Raw genomic sequence first — 14,900 nt, forward strand, 5'->3', positions numbered from 1 at the left:
TCGCACGCGGCTCTCTGTGTTGAATCGACGGGTCTCATATTTGGTGCGAGCAATACATTCCTCACTTGCGGCTGAGTGCGCGATGTGCAAGGAAGTCTACCGCAGCGCATACGCGACGACCGGGAAGAGCTCTGTGAAACGAGGCTGTCAGCTCGCCTTGTTAAGCGATTCTGAACTGCAGACGTACCAACCGGGAAGCCCTGCTGGACTTCTCGCCGCAGGAGCGTAAGCCCCGCCTTCTCGAACACCTCTCGGAACGCCTTGTCAGACCTGCAGACATCGCGTCAGCTCAGTGTGCATGGCAAGGCAAGACGGCAGAGCGCACCTCGTGATCGAGCTGTCGTCCTCGTCAAAGAGCCGCCCGGCGCCGTCGCCCGCGTCGTCGCTACACACGTTCTCCTTGACCACGATGTAGCCCTCGCAGGTCCCGTCTGCGGCAGTGCGCAGCGCTGCTCGCGAGCGCTGCAAGAAGGCGACGAGCTGTTCGTCCGAGAGATGGCCTGTACGACAAGAGGCAGTAAGCAAGACTGCTCAGGGCACAGGGAAAGAGGCAGAGCCGCACCGATGCACCACTGGACCATGACGAGGTCGTACCCCTCGTCCTCGAGCCTCAGTTCCCGCTCGGGGTCCGGCCACGCAAAGTCGGTCTTGCCGACCTGCGCGAAGCGCTCGACCTTTTCGCGTTCTGCGCCCAGCGGCCTGCGCGGGTCGAAAGCCTGCAGCCCAGCCTTCCAGATCCGCACCGCCTTCTGCTTGTCGTCCTCTTCGTGCAGCGCGCGCCAGCCCTCGCGGCCCTGGAGGGCGTTCTTCTTGGCCTGCGCGACGAAGGAGGGTACGGGCTCGACGAGATCGACCGAGTCGAAGAGCGGGAGGAGAACGGTCGAGGTAACGCGGCCGATGCCTGCACCGCAGTCGAGGGCGCGGAAGGGGCGCGCCGGGCGCGGAGAGGGGGCAGAGGCGGAGGGAGAGGAAGAGAGGTGTGGTGGGGTGATGGTCGAGAGTTGCGGGAGGAGCGAGAGGATGAGCAGCCGCGACGAGGTGGCGTCCAGCCGCGGCACAGGGCTGCTCCTGCGAGTCGCAGAAGGTGAGTCTGCTTGTTTGCCGACGTCTCGTCGCTTTGAGGAGCGGAAGGGAGAGAAAGGTACAGCGCGACTCACTCGCCGTAGCCGCCGAGGACGCCGTCGACGTCGGCAGTGGTCGACTGCCAGTACTCGACGCCCTTGTCAAAGTCTGGGAGCTGGTCTGCCATCCTGATGATCCCGGTCGAGAAGTGCGACGAGCGAGAGCAGGGAAGCGAGCGGGGTTGCGCGCGGAAGGGTTGCGCTGCCTTGTATGACCCGAGAAAGTGTCTGTGAGCCTGTCTCGCAAGCTCCTGCAGTGCCAGCGTGCAGAGTCGGGGATGGTCTCTGCGAGAGATGAAGGCGCAACTCTGTTGGACGCTCTCGCCGTCGTCGTCTCGCCTCGGACAGCGATCTGAGCAGGCAGACCGCTACACAGAGCGCACCATGGCCTCCCGCATCGCCCGCCAGACCCGCCTCGTGCACGGCGCCCGCGCTGCTGCACCCTTCGCTCCGGCTCCTCCTCGCCGCTCCCTCTTCGGCTGGGGCAAGAAGAAGGCCGCAGAGCAGCTCCCCAAGCCCGTCCTGAGCCAGGACAACCTCTTCCACCCGCTCAGCCAGTCGCCCTTCCCCGAGATGCGCGCAAAGGGCGACCGCATCCGCGCCGCCGCCTACTGCCCCGTCTCGCTCGACAAGCACGGCGAAAAGGTCCACGTCGCGTTCGAGTGCCCCGACTGCGGATATCCGACCCACGCCTCGGAGCAGCGCTGGAAGGAGGACGAGAACCACGCCCGCTACTGGCCCCGCCTCCGCGAGGCCAACGAGGACGAGCACGACCTCCGCAGCGGCCGCGAACTGACAGAGTTCCGCCTGCCAGGTGCGTGCACGTCTCTCGCGAAAGGTTGATTGAAGGGACTGACGAGATCGTGGTCTCACAGGCGAGCAGCCGTACGAAGAGGCCGTCTCGATGGGCAACTGGGACGTCTTCCTCTACACTCGCGGCTTCCCTTCGATCGAAACGGAGCGGTCCCGGCGACACGTCTCCAAGCTCCTCACCTACCCCATCACGATCGGCTCGGTCCTGCACGAGAACTCGCCGTATACGCTCCGCAATCAGCGCCTCCTTCCCGAGGGTCTGCGGTCTCTCCTCGGTGTGTGCCGTTTCGCTCGACTGCAATTCGTAGCGCATGCTCACTTTGACGCGGTCAGCCCTCCGCCGTACTCTGCACCCTCCCGAGAAGGAGTCCTCGGCAACGGCCGCACTCCCTCCCGCACCAGTCCGTATCTTCATCCTCGGCGCCCGCGCCGAGTCCTCCCTTCCGACCCACGTCCTTGCTCAAATCTCGCACCTCTTCCCCGCCATCCCGCTTCACCTGATTTTCATCGGCCCCGAGGCCTACATCCCTCCTCCCGCTGCGCCCCGCTCGCCCTTCGGCCGCTCCGCCTCCCCCGTCTCGTCCCCCGCTCCTGCCGATGCACCGACAGACAGCGCCGTCTCGTCCGTTTACGGCGTCCCGTCGCACACGCGCATCGAGCACGACGGCCGCCTGACGGTCACGTCCCTCCGGTGCAACTACTCGGACGTGCACGACCTCCTCGGGCCCTTTGACCCGTACCAGGACGTCTTCTTTGCCTTCTCGCCCGGGTTCGGCTTCCCCGACGAGCACGACCCGACGCGCACGCAGCTCGAGACCAACTGGAAGTCGGCCGTCGCGTCCATCCTCGAAACCAAGTGCGCCCTGTTCTGCACCGGCTTCTCGCCCGCCGACATTGAGCGCGACGTCGTCGCGCTCGACCGCGCCGACGGCATCCGCGGCGAGTTTGACTGGCTCGTCACGCCCGGCGAAAACGTGTTTGGCAGCGAAAAGTGGGAGATTGCAGAGTTTGACCCGCGCGTCGCCGTGAAGACCAACTGGGGCGTCTGGGGCATCCGGTGCGTTCTTGCGTCGCTCGCATGCCTGGGTCCTTCGTCTAGCGGTACTGACGGGCCTCCCCACGCGCAGCGGCAAGCGTTACGAGGTCCGCGGTGCGACGGTAGACGAGGAGGCATGACCTGTAGTGTTCAGGTAGCGCTACGCAACACCCTTCTATGCGATCGTTTGGTGCGGGAGCAGGGCTGCCAGCCTCGACTTGGAGGATGGGCAAGGGCAAAATGCTTTGCGATAGATGCTGAGAGGGGTTACAACGGCAGATGACGGGAGAAGGATACGGACAAGTCTGCAAAGTCAGCCAAGTAGGCGAATAAAGCCGAAGAACTGTGGAGAAGCCGGAAGTCAGCAAGCAATGCCAAGGTGGACAGCATGATTTCGGACTGACCAGGTTCGTGAGGATGCCTAGGACAATCGCGAGTTGTACTCTGCTTGGTCAAGCGCGATCAGTCAACGACCGTCAATACTGGCACGGGAGAGGGAGAAGCAAGATAGACGCACCGCCGGGTGAACAACTGGGTGCGGAAGAAGAAGAGCGGGAGGAACGGGACGAAGAACCCGATGAAGCAGCCTTTCAGCAGCGCATGGTAGTTCCCGCCGCCGGCTGCACGCGCTCAATCACCAGAATCAGCAACCCATACAGCGGGGGAAATGAGCTGCCAGACATACACGAGTCGCCCATCGCCGCCTCTTCCTGCCCTGTCATCCCGCTCAGCCATTGCTCCTCCAGCGCACGCTGGTGCTCGTCGTTGTCCGCTCCTGCTGGGCGGCTCTGACGAAAGTCGGCGCGCAGGTCCTCGATGTCGGCTTCCGAGAAGCCTGCTTCGCGTAGGCGGTCGAAGCCTTGCAGGGGCGTGATTTGCGCCGTCTGTGCGAGTCGCCAATTAGATGTGTCTACGCAAATGAGGAGAAAGCTGACGCGTACCTGGACCTGGTCGTCCTGCTCATCCTCGTCTATTGCCTCGCCAACTGAGCAATGCAGCCAGATCTGCTCCTCTTCTGGCTGTGCTGCCTCCCTCACTTCTTCTGACCCTTTGCCCTTTCCTGACCGGCCTTCTTCGAGCGCATCGAGCTCCTCGTCCTCAGAGCGCCGCCCTAGTCGTGGCGTTGTCGTGCTCCTCACGACCTTCCCGAGTCCGCGGCCGACCGCCTGCAACCCCTCCTTGATCGCCTGCTCTGCGTCGCGCTCGGCCGTATTTTGCGCGAGCTGTGCGCGCTTCGAGAGGAGCTGCGCGGTGTAGAGGACGAGGAAGACGCCGTCGGGGAGGAGGCGGCCGAGCTGGATCAGGCGTAGGCGGCGCGGCTTGGCGTCTTCGAACAGCGAGTCGGGGCGCAGGAGACGTAGCTGTGTATTGAGCGCGTGTCAGCAGGTCCTGAACGATCGCAGAACTCAAGGGAAGCGGCGCACCCGTCGCTTGACCTCGCGGACATTCTCCTTCTCGCCGACCCAGAGGTCGAGCACGTCGGCGGTGGTCCCGTCCGTGAAGCGCACGCAGAAGCTCAAGCCTGTCGGCGCTGCTGCCTCGCCCTCGTCGTCCGGGCTTCCGGTACTGTCGACCCCCACCTCGACCGCTCGGCCCTTGCCTTTGCGGTCTCCTGCTCCTGTGGGTCTCCGTAGCGCCGGAGGATACGAGAAAGCATCTCGCGCACCGCTCGGCGAGCTGGCGCTTGGCCCGGCGGTGACGGGGAGTGGGAGTTCGCCATCGCCGTGTTGCGATGCCGAGTCGCGGCGGGAGGGAAGCGCAAAGGGCGCGACTGGCGCAGATCGGGGTGCGCCTGGCCCAGGCTCGTCTTGTGAGAGCTCGTCGTACCCGCGCGGCATCGCGGCTTGAAAGTGAGCGATGCCAAGTTCCAGTGCTTCCGCTCGCTCCGCTTGCTGCCTCGAACGCTTCACTGGCCACCCCAGATTGCTTCACAAGTACCGCTGTCTGGCTTCTGATACTGCTAGGGACCCGTCGACAATGCTCGTACCTGCTCGAACGCGTCGCCTCGGCTTCGTCACGATGGCCCAGCCATCTTGCCAACCTCGCGAGAATACCATCACGCCGACTCCGAGACGCCGCTAAAACCGTCTCAGCCAACCTCACTGTGCTCGGAGAGAAGGCGCGCATCTGCGCCATCGCTCGGGCCCTCGTCGCTGGCTTGCAGGCTTGACCTCCTTGACCTCACTTCGCTTGCTTCAGTTCGTTCTGCGCCGAGCCTCTCGACCGTTTCTCTCTCCGCGCCCTGAAACGACTATGCGCATCTCTACCTTTGCCGCCCTCGCGACCCTCCTACCTGCGCTCGCGCAGGCGACTTTCTTCCTCTCGCCTCGCCCCGGCACGACTTGGGAGGAAGCCTCGGGACAGATCATGACCTGGCAGTACCAGGCAGGCGGTGCACCGCGGGGCGATATCATCTTGCGCTCGTCCGCGAGCAATCCCAAGTACGATTTGCCGAGCTAGACTATCGCACTCCAGGAGCTGACCTGCTTGCGGTTCTTCTGCAGGGCCGTCCAGACCAAGGTGCTCGCGACCGATGTCGACTTGACGCAGGGGAGCTTGCAAGTGCCGTCAGGCCTCGGCTCGTCCAACTCTGACAGCTGGGTGGGCCCGCTCGTCCGCGTGTTGCGTACCGAAGCTGGCGGCTGACCCCCTCGGTGCCACTGCAGACGATCCTCATGGTCAACTCAAACAACTACGACTCGGTCTATTCGCAGAGCGGGCCTTTCACGATCAATTCGTTCGCGGGCGAGGCCGAATCTCCCGCACCGGCGCCAGGCGCAACGTCGGGCGGTGCCGTCGGGAACGGAAGCGGCGAGGACGATGCGCCGTCTACTTCGCCAGCGTCGACGCGCGCTTCTAGCAGTACGGCTCGAACTTCCTCCTCATCTTCTTCCACTTCGCGGCGCTCTGCGTCTAGCTCTCCCCGCACGACCACGTCCTCACGCCCGTCCTCCTCGTCCTCCCTCCCCTCCTCCTCTTCTCGCACGTCCTCTTCCCGCCCAACAGCCTCGTCCACCCAGTCCTCCTCCTCGTCGAGCAGCACCACGACGACCTCCGCGCCCATCGTGACGGCCACGATCGAGTCGACCGCCTCGTCCGGCGTGCTCGTCACGCTCACCTTCACCGGCGACTCTGCCTCGCTCGCCAACGCCACCTCTTCTGCTTCGACTTCCTTGTCGAGCTCGGCGAGTGCGAGTATGAGCACCGCGAGCGTCATCTCGTCGCCGGCGACAACCGGCGCGCCGCAGCGGGATGGGGACAACGGCGCGGGCCGGCTGGGCGCGGGTGCGGCGATGCTCGTGGGAGCGGCGGTGGTCGCGGTGCTGGCGCTTTGAGGAGGAGAGGGAGCTTGTACGATGAAGGGTTCGCATGCATGGACGTTTCACGATCGAGTGGCGCCGGATCAGGCCGAGAGAAACGGTCCTCACTGGCTCCCTGGACACGTATCGACGTTGAACACGAGAAAGAGTTGGTACAAACAAGAGTCCAGAGAGTGCATGTACGAAAAGAGGCAAGTCTACGGCAACGATCCCGAGCGATACATACAGATCTCCACCGACCTTCTTTCGCCCACCCACTCACGCAGCGTCGTACAAGCCCATGGCGCGCGACGGCGGGCGGGTCGTCGACGGACTGAGCGTGCCGAGGTCGCGCGAGTCCTTCTTGAGCATGTCGACCATGCGGTTCGGGCGGGGTCTGCAAGGTTGCGCGGGTTTCCCATCAGCAACGCACGCAACGCGAGGTCGCCGAGCAGGCCACATGCAGCCACGCACCGCGTCGTGTCGACTGCTTCGATGGGAAGCGTGAAGCGCTCTTCGTCGCAGCCATACGCTTTGGGCGTGAGCTTGATGACCGTGTGGCTGTGGTCAAGAAGTCAGCAGAGCTTCAGAACACTGAAGCGGTGCAGAGAGACGCACAGCGGGATCTTGATATACGGCAGCTCCTCCTGCGACAGGTTGTGGCTGCGCGTGCGAAATGGACTTCGTCAATGTCTTGGCTGTGAGAGCACGGAGAGCGACGGGAACGCACAAGTACGCATACAAGCACCTAAGCACCGCCTGGTGGCAGACGACGAGGATGTTCTCCTGGCGCTCGAGCTCGAGGATGACGGGTTCGAGGCGGATGACGACGTCGCGGTACGACTCGCCACCGCGGTACCGGTAGTTGAACTTGTCGTCGTCGCGCGCGTTGTAGTCCTCCGGGTAGTATTGCTGCAGACGAAAGTCGATGAGTAAGGCGTGATCACTAACTACAACGTGTAAACTCTGCTGCGCAGAGCGCGCAGTGCAGCGTGGACAGGTGACGAGCCGACTCACCTCGATCTCCTCGTACGTCATACCGTCGCACACACCCGCGTCGAGCTCGTCAAGCGACTTCCATGTGAGCTTCTCGTACGGGAGGAGCGATGCCGTCTGGATCGTGCGGCGGAGGGTCGAAGTCCAGACCTGTACGGGGGCAGCCTCCACGAACGTCAGCACAACTCTGACGTCCGAGCATGCGACGAGTAGAACCGACGCACGGTGAGGGGAGTGTCGCCAAGCTTTTCGCGGATAAGTTGCGGCAGTGCCTGCATGTACTTCTCGCCCTGCTCTGACAGCGGCGCATCACCGCCGATCTGCCCGTCGACGTTGTACTGCGACTCTCCGTGCTGCAATAACTGAAGCGTCAGTACGCGAGCGGAGGTGTGAGAGCGGTTAAAACGCACGCGAGTGAAGTAGATCGAGCGCGGCGTGAGGTGCAGGTTCATGAGATAAAAGGCGATGCGAGACTGCAAGTAGCCGTCGATGCGGTTGACCGTGACCTGTGGCTCGGCAGCATCATCAGGTACCGTCCTCCTGCAAGTGCAAAGGAGAGCCTCCGAGATCAAGCGACGCGAGCGCACCTGCTTGCCGACGTTGACCATCTGACACCACGTCAGATCCTTGTCCTTCTCCGGATCCATCGGCTCGTAGCTCTCCTCGTAGTGCTTGATCCGTTCGCGGAAGTCGCGCTCGGCCTCCTCGGGCGGCTGGCCGTCGTAGTCCGGGTCGCCCGACGCAACTTTGACGGCTACGTTGGCGGCAATGACGGCCGGGTCGGTACACACTGACTCGATGAAAAGAAGCTTGAGGCCGGGCTCGCGCTTGATGCGGTCGGCGAGCGCCTTGCGCCGCTTGCGCGTCGAGTTGGTTGCGTCTGCGTATTGACTCTGGTCAACCGCTATTCTTCTCGTCAACAGAGCCGAGGAAAGCAAGATGAACCGTGGATGCCGACGTTCCCGCCCGCCTTGAGCCACTTAATCAAGTCCTCGAGGCACTCGGTGGCCATGGCCTCGCGGGCTCTGGATGCCTCTGCGTTCTTCGCGTCGAAAAAGTTGCTCGACTGGTCCGCCTTGTGGCCCGACTGTTCGGCCATCTCGCGATACTTCTGCCGACGGTACTGCCCGACGTTGAAGACCTTGACCTGTGGGCAGCGGAAGGAGGCGTGTCAGGGTGGAGAAGTGGCAGGAAATTGTCCAGTGCGGCGAACCTGGTACTCGAGCCACTGCACAACGGAAAGGTGGTCAGCTCGATCTGATTGAGCGCGCAAGGACGGCGACGCACAAGGAGGTAGCGCTGCAGCTTGTTACTCAGGTACGACTTTCCGCGCGCCGGCAGTCCGACCATGGCGACGACAATCTTGGCCTCGGAGTAGTCGGGTTTCTCGACTGCGGTCGCGTAGGTGCTGGATCAGCAAGGGGCCCACGAAGCTATGCCGGTGCAAAAGCGCAACGACCGCGACGCACTCGTGCTGCCGGCGCTCATGCCGAAGCTCGCCTCCTTGCTGCCAAGCTCTGACCCGCGGTCACGGTGGTGCACGGTCCCGCCCGTCGTCGTAGTACTGTGCAGAGAGCTCGTCGACGAGTTGGCAGTCGAGTACGGCCTGCAGTGCACCAAGAACATCAGTCTCTCGAGCCGAGCCTCCACATCTGGCACTAGCGCACCAAGTCCCCTTGTGCTCGTCGCGCGGGCTCTGCACCGGGCTCGTGACGGTGCTCCCCGGCCTGCTGCTCGCGTGCCCTGGGCCGTGCCCGCTCACGCTGCCCCCGCTCGGCTGGCGGTGAAGCGACCCGGTGCGGCCGAGCGCCATCCCCGGGATCGGATACGGCGTGCCCGCGCTCGGTCCAAAGTCGGGAGAGCTGCCGGGGACGGGGCTGGGCGAGCTGAGTGCCGGCGGGGGGGCGGAGCCCGGCTCGGCGCCGGCGTCGCGCGGGGTGAACTTGAAGGACGCGGCGCGCGAGAAGCTCGACGAGCGCGAGACAGTCGTGCTCGACGGGCCAGAGACAGTCGTCGTCGTCCCGCCGGGCGTTGTCGTGCCCACGACGGGCGGAGATGGCGCCGAGGACGATGAGGTCGCGGCAGCCTGAGGCGACGCAGCGGGCGCGGACGGGCCATTGCCAGAGTGCGAGCTGGCCATTCTCGACCTACTAGGCTCTGCTAGAGGTCTATCGAGCGAGCGAGGAGCGAGGTCGAGCGAGGACAAGGCTCATCTCGCGAGCCCCACCACGAAGCAGACACGTTTCGTCGAATCTCACGAGGGACAGTGAGCATACGCGCATGAGTTACAGCATACGTTATCGGGAATACAAGAGGCGGCCCACAGCGTAAAGGCGTAAAAATCGAAGAAACGGTACAGGGCAGGACAGCGCACCGCCGAATCAATCGGATGCTCCCTCCTCATCACTCGCTCTTCACCCCACTCGCCAGCCCCTCAAGCATCCTTCTTCTCCCGCCCGACGCCCTCGTCCGCCGCCCCTCCCCACCCAAACCAACTCCCTCCCCCACTCTTCCTCGCACCCTTCGCCCCTGCCGCCGCCGTCGCAAACCCACTCGCCTCGTCGCGGCGGATCTCCTCGAACGAGCTGCTCGCACTGCGCAGCTGGCTCTCGCCCGCGACGCGGTTCGCGACAGGGTCGGCGTGCCCCGCGGGCGACGCGGGCGAGAGACTCGCCGGGTGGTGCGGCGGCGCCGCGGACGAGCTCGCGTCCGACTCGGACACCGAGCGGTCCAAAGCCTCGAGCTCGCGCTCGAGCTCGGCGCGCCGACGGCGCCGCGCCTCCCCTCCCGAGCCAGCGTCCGCGACCGCCGAGCTCGCGCCCATCCCGCGCGCCGCACCCGCGCCCGCCGCCGCCCCGACAGGGTTGAGCAGCGCGGTACCCGCCGCGATCGCCGCGGGGGCATACTGCCGGAGGAGGCCGCCCGCGAGTCCGGCGAGGCCGCGCGAGGCGTGGTGCGCCTGGCTGTGCGCGCCGCCTGTGTAGGGCGGCTGGGCCTGCTGCGACGGCTCGACAGCTGGGGGCGCGGGCTCGTCCGCGGGCGGCGCGGCAGCGAGGGTGCCGAGGAGGGCGGAGCGCGCGCGGCGGATGCCTGCGTTGAGGTAGTCGAGGCCGATGCGCGTCGCCGACGTGCGCGCGTTCGAGAGCGCGACGTCGATGTCGTGCTCGTGCGAAGTGAGGAAGGGTGAAAGGTGGTTCAGGTAGATGTACGTCGACCCCTGCGATATCGCGAAGAAAGGCTAGTCAGCTAGAGTCGATCAGAGAGAGCCCGATCCACACCACGCCAGGACCATGCGCACCTCGATCTGAGGGAGGGAAAGCCAGAGGATGGCAAGTGTCTTGACCTCGTGGTAGAATGGGAACCTGCAGAGACACGAGCGGAGGTAAGCATCTCGCCTGACCTCATCCCGACGCCGCGCCGTCCTCCCGCGCCACCAGCTCGCTGGCGAGCGACATTCCCTCAAGCCCAACCACCCGGAACGAGAGAGAGAGAGGAAGACAGACTGACCAACTAACGCTCCATTCCGCCCACTCTTCCCACACGCCGACGACCGCGAGCACGCACCAAAACATGCACCAGCGCTCGAGCTGCGCATGCTGTTCCTGCGGAGTCGCGCCGACGCTCGCGGGCGGGCGCAGGGCCTTGTACGAGGCGTAGAGCGGGTAGAGGAGCGAGGTGAGGGTGCTGCGCGGGGAGGGAGGGAGGGTCAGCGAGCTTGCGAGGAGTTGCGCAGCCGCAGGCTGGAGTGCAGCGGCACACAGAGGCCCGCGAGGAGGAGGGATGTCCCCTCGCCCATCCGGTCCGTGCACGTCGGCGCAGACTCACGTGAACCGCGCGCGCGGAGGGGGATGATCGAAGGGCAACGCACCAGACGAGTCTGCACAGGTAGTAGAACATGGCTGTGCTTCTTGCGCGCTGGTCGAAACTCTCGGAAGGGCGCGTGGTGCGGACGGGAGAGGAGACGAAGGCCGCAAGGGTCGCAAAGGCGATGAAGATGAGGCGAGCGGGGAAAGGGCGCGAGAGCCGGCGGGTCCTACGCGGTGGGGTGGAGCAGCTTGAGCCGGGGGTGCAGGACCGGTGCAGCGCTTTGCAAGGGCGCTGCGGCGCGCGGGCGACGTGAAGAGACGGAGCCGAACGAATAGACGCGGAGGAGGCTGCCTCTTCAGACTAGTCGGGTCGTTCTGTGCAGTCGTGGAGGCCGATGTAATAATGACTGTCTCACAGCAGCTCGCAAGAGGACGCCCGCAGACAGGCGCGAGGTAATACGAGTGCGATTGCAGCGATTCGCGCCGGGGCACCTAGACCAGGAGAGACAGGGGACGAGAAGGCAAGACACACGGGGACGACGGAGCAGGGGAAGGTGACAGGGAACACAAGACACACACGGGAAGAGGGAAGCAAGTAGGCGTGGAGGAAGAGGCGAGAAGGGGGCGGGGTACGTCTAGAATTGGCGGGATGTGCGGGAGGGAGGAATACAGGGCCAGTCGAGGCGAGCGGGTGGACACGGCGGACAGGTGGGCGAGTGTCGGTGACGATGATGCAGAGAAAGAGGGAGGAAACGGACACGGGCCCGCTGGCTCAGCAGGCGCACCCGCCCTCGTTGCCGGTCGTGTTGGTCGGCGTCACGCTCACGTCGATCACTGCGCGCGCTCCGATTCGTCAGCTGTCGATCACGGACGCAAGCGCGGGCAAGCACAGAGAGAGAGAGAGAGAAAAGGAACGCACTCTGGTTCGCCTGCCCCTGCTCGCCGCCCTCGCGGTCCATGCCGGGGAGCGCCTGGGCAATCTTGCGGAAGAGCGTCTTTACGTTGTGGCCGGCCTTGGCCGACGTCTCGATAAACATGACGCCGAGCTCTTTCGCCTTTTGCTCGGCCTCGTCCGTCGTCACTTGCCTGCGGGTTCCAGGGCGCCGGCGAGGGTGGGTCAGCGGGGGCTGACGTGGGGACGCTCCTCAAGACGAAAACGCACCGCTTGTCGTTCAGGTCCGTCTTGTTGCCGACGAGGACGATGATGACGTCGTTGCCGCGCTCGGAGCGCACGTCGTCGACCCACTTGCTTGTGTTCATGAACGACGTGCGGTCTGCGCAGAGGTGCGGGGTGCGTGAGCAAGGCGGTCTCGACGTTAGCTCTGACCCCAGCCGACCGTCTGATCAGAGCGAGGGAAGGACCGCAGGACGCACTGGTGATGTCGTAGACGACGACGGCGACGCTCGAGTCGCGGATGTAGCTCGGGATGAGGCTGCGGAAGCGCTCCTGGCCGGCCGTGTCCCAGAGCTGGAGGCGCACGGTGCGGTCCTCGAGGTACATGGTCTTGGAGAGGAAGTCGATGCCTGCGAGTGCGTGTTGCGTGAGTTGGTGAGGGAGCGGGATGCGGAAAGTGGGGAGGAGGGGGACGGACCGATCGTCGCCTGGTAGGTGTTGTCAAAGGTGTCGTACCTGAGTGGTGTGTACAAGGTCAGTGCGGGTGTGCAGGCAGGGCTGTGCGCGGGATGGACGTGCATGAAGCGGGTGATGAGACTCGTCTTTCCGACGCTCTGCTCGCCGAGGAAGACGAGCTTGAACCTGGGGGCGGAGTGAGCGGGTCAGTCGAGTGCTACCCAGACGCTCTGAAGGCGGGCAGCGCACTTCTTGAGGGCGGCGTGGGCAAACTCGCTGGCGGCGGGGGCTGGTGCAGCGGCCGTGGTGGCCGGGGCGGCGGGGGTCGTTGCAACGGCCGCTGCGGGGGCGTCTTCGGGCTTGGGCTCTGCTGCTTCGGCGGGCGGGGCAGGAGCGTGTGCGTCGTCTGCGGCGGTTGCGGCAGCGCCAGCGTCGCCGTCACCGGAAGCGGCGGGGGCAGGGGCAGCGGCGTCGACGGGGGTCGAGTCTGCGGTGGGCTCGCTGGCGGAAGCGTCTACTGCGGTTGCGGGTTCGTTCGACATGGTCTGCGCAGGCACTCGGGCGGGGAGAGGAACAGCGACGGCGGGAGAGACGGCGAGGCGAGCGGAGCGGAAGCGACGAGCGAGGCGCAGATGGCGCGACTCTTCCCCTCGAGTGTGCAGGGGACAGAGTGCCACAGCGAGTGCAGACACTGCCAGGACTCGCACACACCTCCACACCATGGCCGCTCCCCCCGACCTCACCCTCGGGCAGCTCGTCGCCCGCTCGCTCCGCAACGCAGACCTCTGCCAGAACGCACCCGCACCCAACGACCCGCACATCCAGGCGAGTCCCACGTCGACTCGACACACGCGCGCACCCGGCACTGACCCCCCACCGCACCCGCAGGCCCTCGTCGCGTCGACCCTCTCGGACCTCACCCTCTGCGCCTCGCTCATCGACCGCCTCGGCGTCCTCTCGCCCAACGAGTCCCTCGACGACCTCTCGACCCGCTCCCTCCGCTGCCTCGCCGTCCCCGCCCTCCAGGGCCACCTCGCCCTCCTCGTCCGCACCCGCGGCGCACACGACCGCCTCGAGTGGCTCGCCCGGGCCCAGGCCGCGTTTGACCGCTTCCGCGAGCAGGTAGAGCGCTACGGCGTCGTCGAGGACGAGCGCAGGGCCGCGCTCAACGGGCCCGCGGTCGGCGAGACAGACCCGGCGAGGCGGAGGGCCGGCAAGATTGCCCAGTTCAAGATGGAGAAAGAGATCAAGGCCACCCTCGAGGTTCGTCTCACTTGCATTTCTAGGTTGAGGCTGCTCTGACTCGCTCGCGCCCCCAGGAGCTGCGCCAGCGCCGCCGCACCCGCCGCACTCGCGGTTCTGCCGTCCCGTCCTCTTCCGCCGCCTCTTCTTCTGCCGGGCCCTCTGCCCCTGCGCCCTCCGACTCTGCCACCGCGACTCAGGACGCCAACGTCGACTACCCCTCGTCGAGCTCGGACGAAGACGACGACGCCTCTGCGTCGATCGCGCGCCCGCTCCTCCTCTCCCTCCTCACGCTGCACTACCTCCGCTCCTCGTCCGAGCTCGACTCGCTCGCGCACGAATGCGACATCCTCGAGCACGGGATCAAGACGAGCGAGATCCCGCCGCCGGCGCACGTCGGGGACGCGCGCGAGAAGGGCCGCAGGGGAGGGGCGGGGGGCGCAGCGGAGGAGGGCGACGAGGAGGAGGACAGGTGGAGGCTCGATGCTCCGCTCGGCGGGAAAGAGGGCCCGATGCTGTCCCCCTCGGGCAAGGTCCTCCGGCCCTTCACGATCCTCCCCTCGTCGTCGTCGGGAGGCGCGATGAACACGCGCCTGCGGCTGCAGGGCGAGGTCTTCCGCGAGTCGTGGCGCCTCCCGACCATGACGATCGACGAGTACCTCGCGATCGAGCAGGAGCGCGGCAACGTCCTCGAGGGCGGCGGCGAGCGCACGACCGACGAGGTCGACGCGGCGAGGAGGGCCGAGCGGGCCGACGTCGAGGAGGACGACACGCAGGGGGGTTACGAGGCGCAAGAGGCCGGGCTGCGGAAGAAGCGCGAGTGGGACGACTATCGCGACGTGCACCGAAAGGGCGAGGGCAACATGTGCGTCTCGCAGTCGCGCCCTCTCGCTTCTTGTCTCGATTCGCGCGCTCTTGGCGCAGTGCGCGACGAGAGATTAATCGAAGCTGCGGGTCGCTGACGCTCGTACTGTTCGCAGGCACAACCGTGGCTGAGCGTATCAACGACCTGCATTG

General features: G+C 65.6%; 8 protein-coding genes across 8 annotated transcripts; 3 read left to right on the top strand and 5 right to left on the bottom strand.

Annotated features, from left to right (window-relative positions):
- Nucleotides 1-96: 96 nt before the first annotated feature.
- TAE1 (N-terminal protein methyltransferase) lies at nt 97-1,249 on the bottom strand (the record flags this gene model as incomplete). The annotated part of the gene is made up of 5 exons (XM_076651460.1): nt 97-131; nt 188-270; nt 326-500; nt 563-1,068; nt 1,158-1,249. The coding sequence occupies 5 exons, from the start codon at nt 1,247-1,249 to the stop codon at nt 97-99; spliced, it is 891 nt and encodes a 296-aa protein (XP_076502998.1).
- A 256-nt stretch (nt 1,250-1,505) lies between these two features.
- Nucleotides 1,506-3,110, top strand: MSS51 (Mss51p; the record flags this gene model as incomplete). Its single annotated transcript, XM_076651461.1, has 4 exons — nt 1,506-1,935; nt 1,997-2,209; nt 2,268-2,991; nt 3,062-3,110. 4 exons carry the CDS (start codon nt 1,506-1,508, stop codon nt 3,108-3,110), a joined length of 1,416 nt encoding a protein of 471 aa, XP_076502999.1.
- A 173-nt stretch (nt 3,111-3,283) lies between these two features.
- Nucleotides 3,284-4,808, bottom strand: DSC3 (Dsc3p; the record flags this gene model as incomplete). Its single annotated transcript, XM_076651462.1, has 6 exons — nt 3,284-3,313; nt 3,375-3,414; nt 3,488-3,590; nt 3,656-3,854; nt 3,912-4,331; nt 4,395-4,808. 6 exons carry the CDS (start codon nt 4,806-4,808, stop codon nt 3,284-3,286), a joined length of 1,206 nt encoding a protein of 401 aa, XP_076503000.1.
- Nucleotides 4,809-5,223: 415 nt separating this feature from the next.
- JCM10292_002583 (uncharacterized protein) lies at nt 5,224-6,305 on the top strand (the record flags this gene model as incomplete). The annotated part of the gene is made up of 3 exons (XM_076651463.1): nt 5,224-5,411; nt 5,475-5,571; nt 5,637-6,305. 3 exons carry the CDS (start codon nt 5,224-5,226, stop codon nt 6,303-6,305), a joined length of 954 nt encoding a protein of 317 aa, XP_076503001.1.
- A 243-nt stretch (nt 6,306-6,548) lies between these two features.
- Nucleotides 6,549-9,405, bottom strand: FBP26 (fructose-2,6-bisphosphatase; the record flags this gene model as incomplete). The annotated part of the gene is made up of 13 exons (XM_076651464.1): nt 6,549-6,666; nt 6,744-6,830; nt 6,888-6,932; nt 7,000-7,181; nt 7,287-7,415; nt 7,490-7,618; nt 7,676-7,771; nt 7,853-8,145; nt 8,211-8,412; nt 8,479-8,493; nt 8,553-8,656; nt 8,735-8,871; nt 8,933-9,405. 13 exons carry the CDS (start codon nt 9,403-9,405, stop codon nt 6,549-6,551), a joined length of 2,010 nt encoding a protein of 669 aa, XP_076503002.1.
- A 294-nt stretch (nt 9,406-9,699) lies between these two features.
- Nucleotides 9,700-11,162, bottom strand: JCM10292_002585 (HVA22/TB2/DP1 family protein; the record flags this gene model as incomplete). The annotated part of the gene is made up of 4 exons (XM_076651465.1): nt 9,700-10,482; nt 10,564-10,627; nt 10,773-10,949; nt 11,134-11,162. 4 exons carry the CDS (start codon nt 11,160-11,162, stop codon nt 9,700-9,702), a joined length of 1,053 nt encoding a protein of 350 aa, XP_076503003.1.
- Nucleotides 11,163-11,843: 681 nt separating this feature from the next.
- On the bottom strand, nt 11,844-13,183 carry JCM10292_002586 (Rab6 family protein; the record flags this gene model as incomplete). Its single annotated transcript, XM_076651466.1, has 7 exons — nt 11,844-11,905; nt 11,991-12,157; nt 12,234-12,345; nt 12,446-12,595; nt 12,664-12,701; nt 12,765-12,827; nt 12,891-13,183. The coding sequence occupies 7 exons, from the start codon at nt 13,181-13,183 to the stop codon at nt 11,844-11,846; spliced, it is 885 nt and encodes a 294-aa protein (XP_076503004.1).
- A 178-nt stretch (nt 13,184-13,361) lies between these two features.
- On the top strand, nt 13,362-14,879 carry TAP42 (Tap42p; the record flags this gene model as incomplete). Its single annotated transcript, XM_076651467.1, has 4 exons — nt 13,362-13,466; nt 13,530-13,904; nt 13,961-14,748; nt 14,864-14,879. The coding sequence occupies 4 exons, from the start codon at nt 13,362-13,364 to the stop codon at nt 14,877-14,879; spliced, it is 1,284 nt and encodes a 427-aa protein (XP_076503005.1).
- Nucleotides 14,880-14,900: the final 21 nt, after the last annotated feature.

The sequence above is a fragment of the Rhodotorula paludigena genome (assembly GCF_050403205.1).
Source record: "Rhodotorula paludigena JCM10292 DNA, Rt_paludigena_JCM10292v1_ctg51, whole genome shotgun sequence".
Classification (NCBI taxonomy): Eukaryota; Fungi; Basidiomycota; class Microbotryomycetes; order Sporidiobolales; family Sporidiobolaceae; genus Rhodotorula; species Rhodotorula paludigena.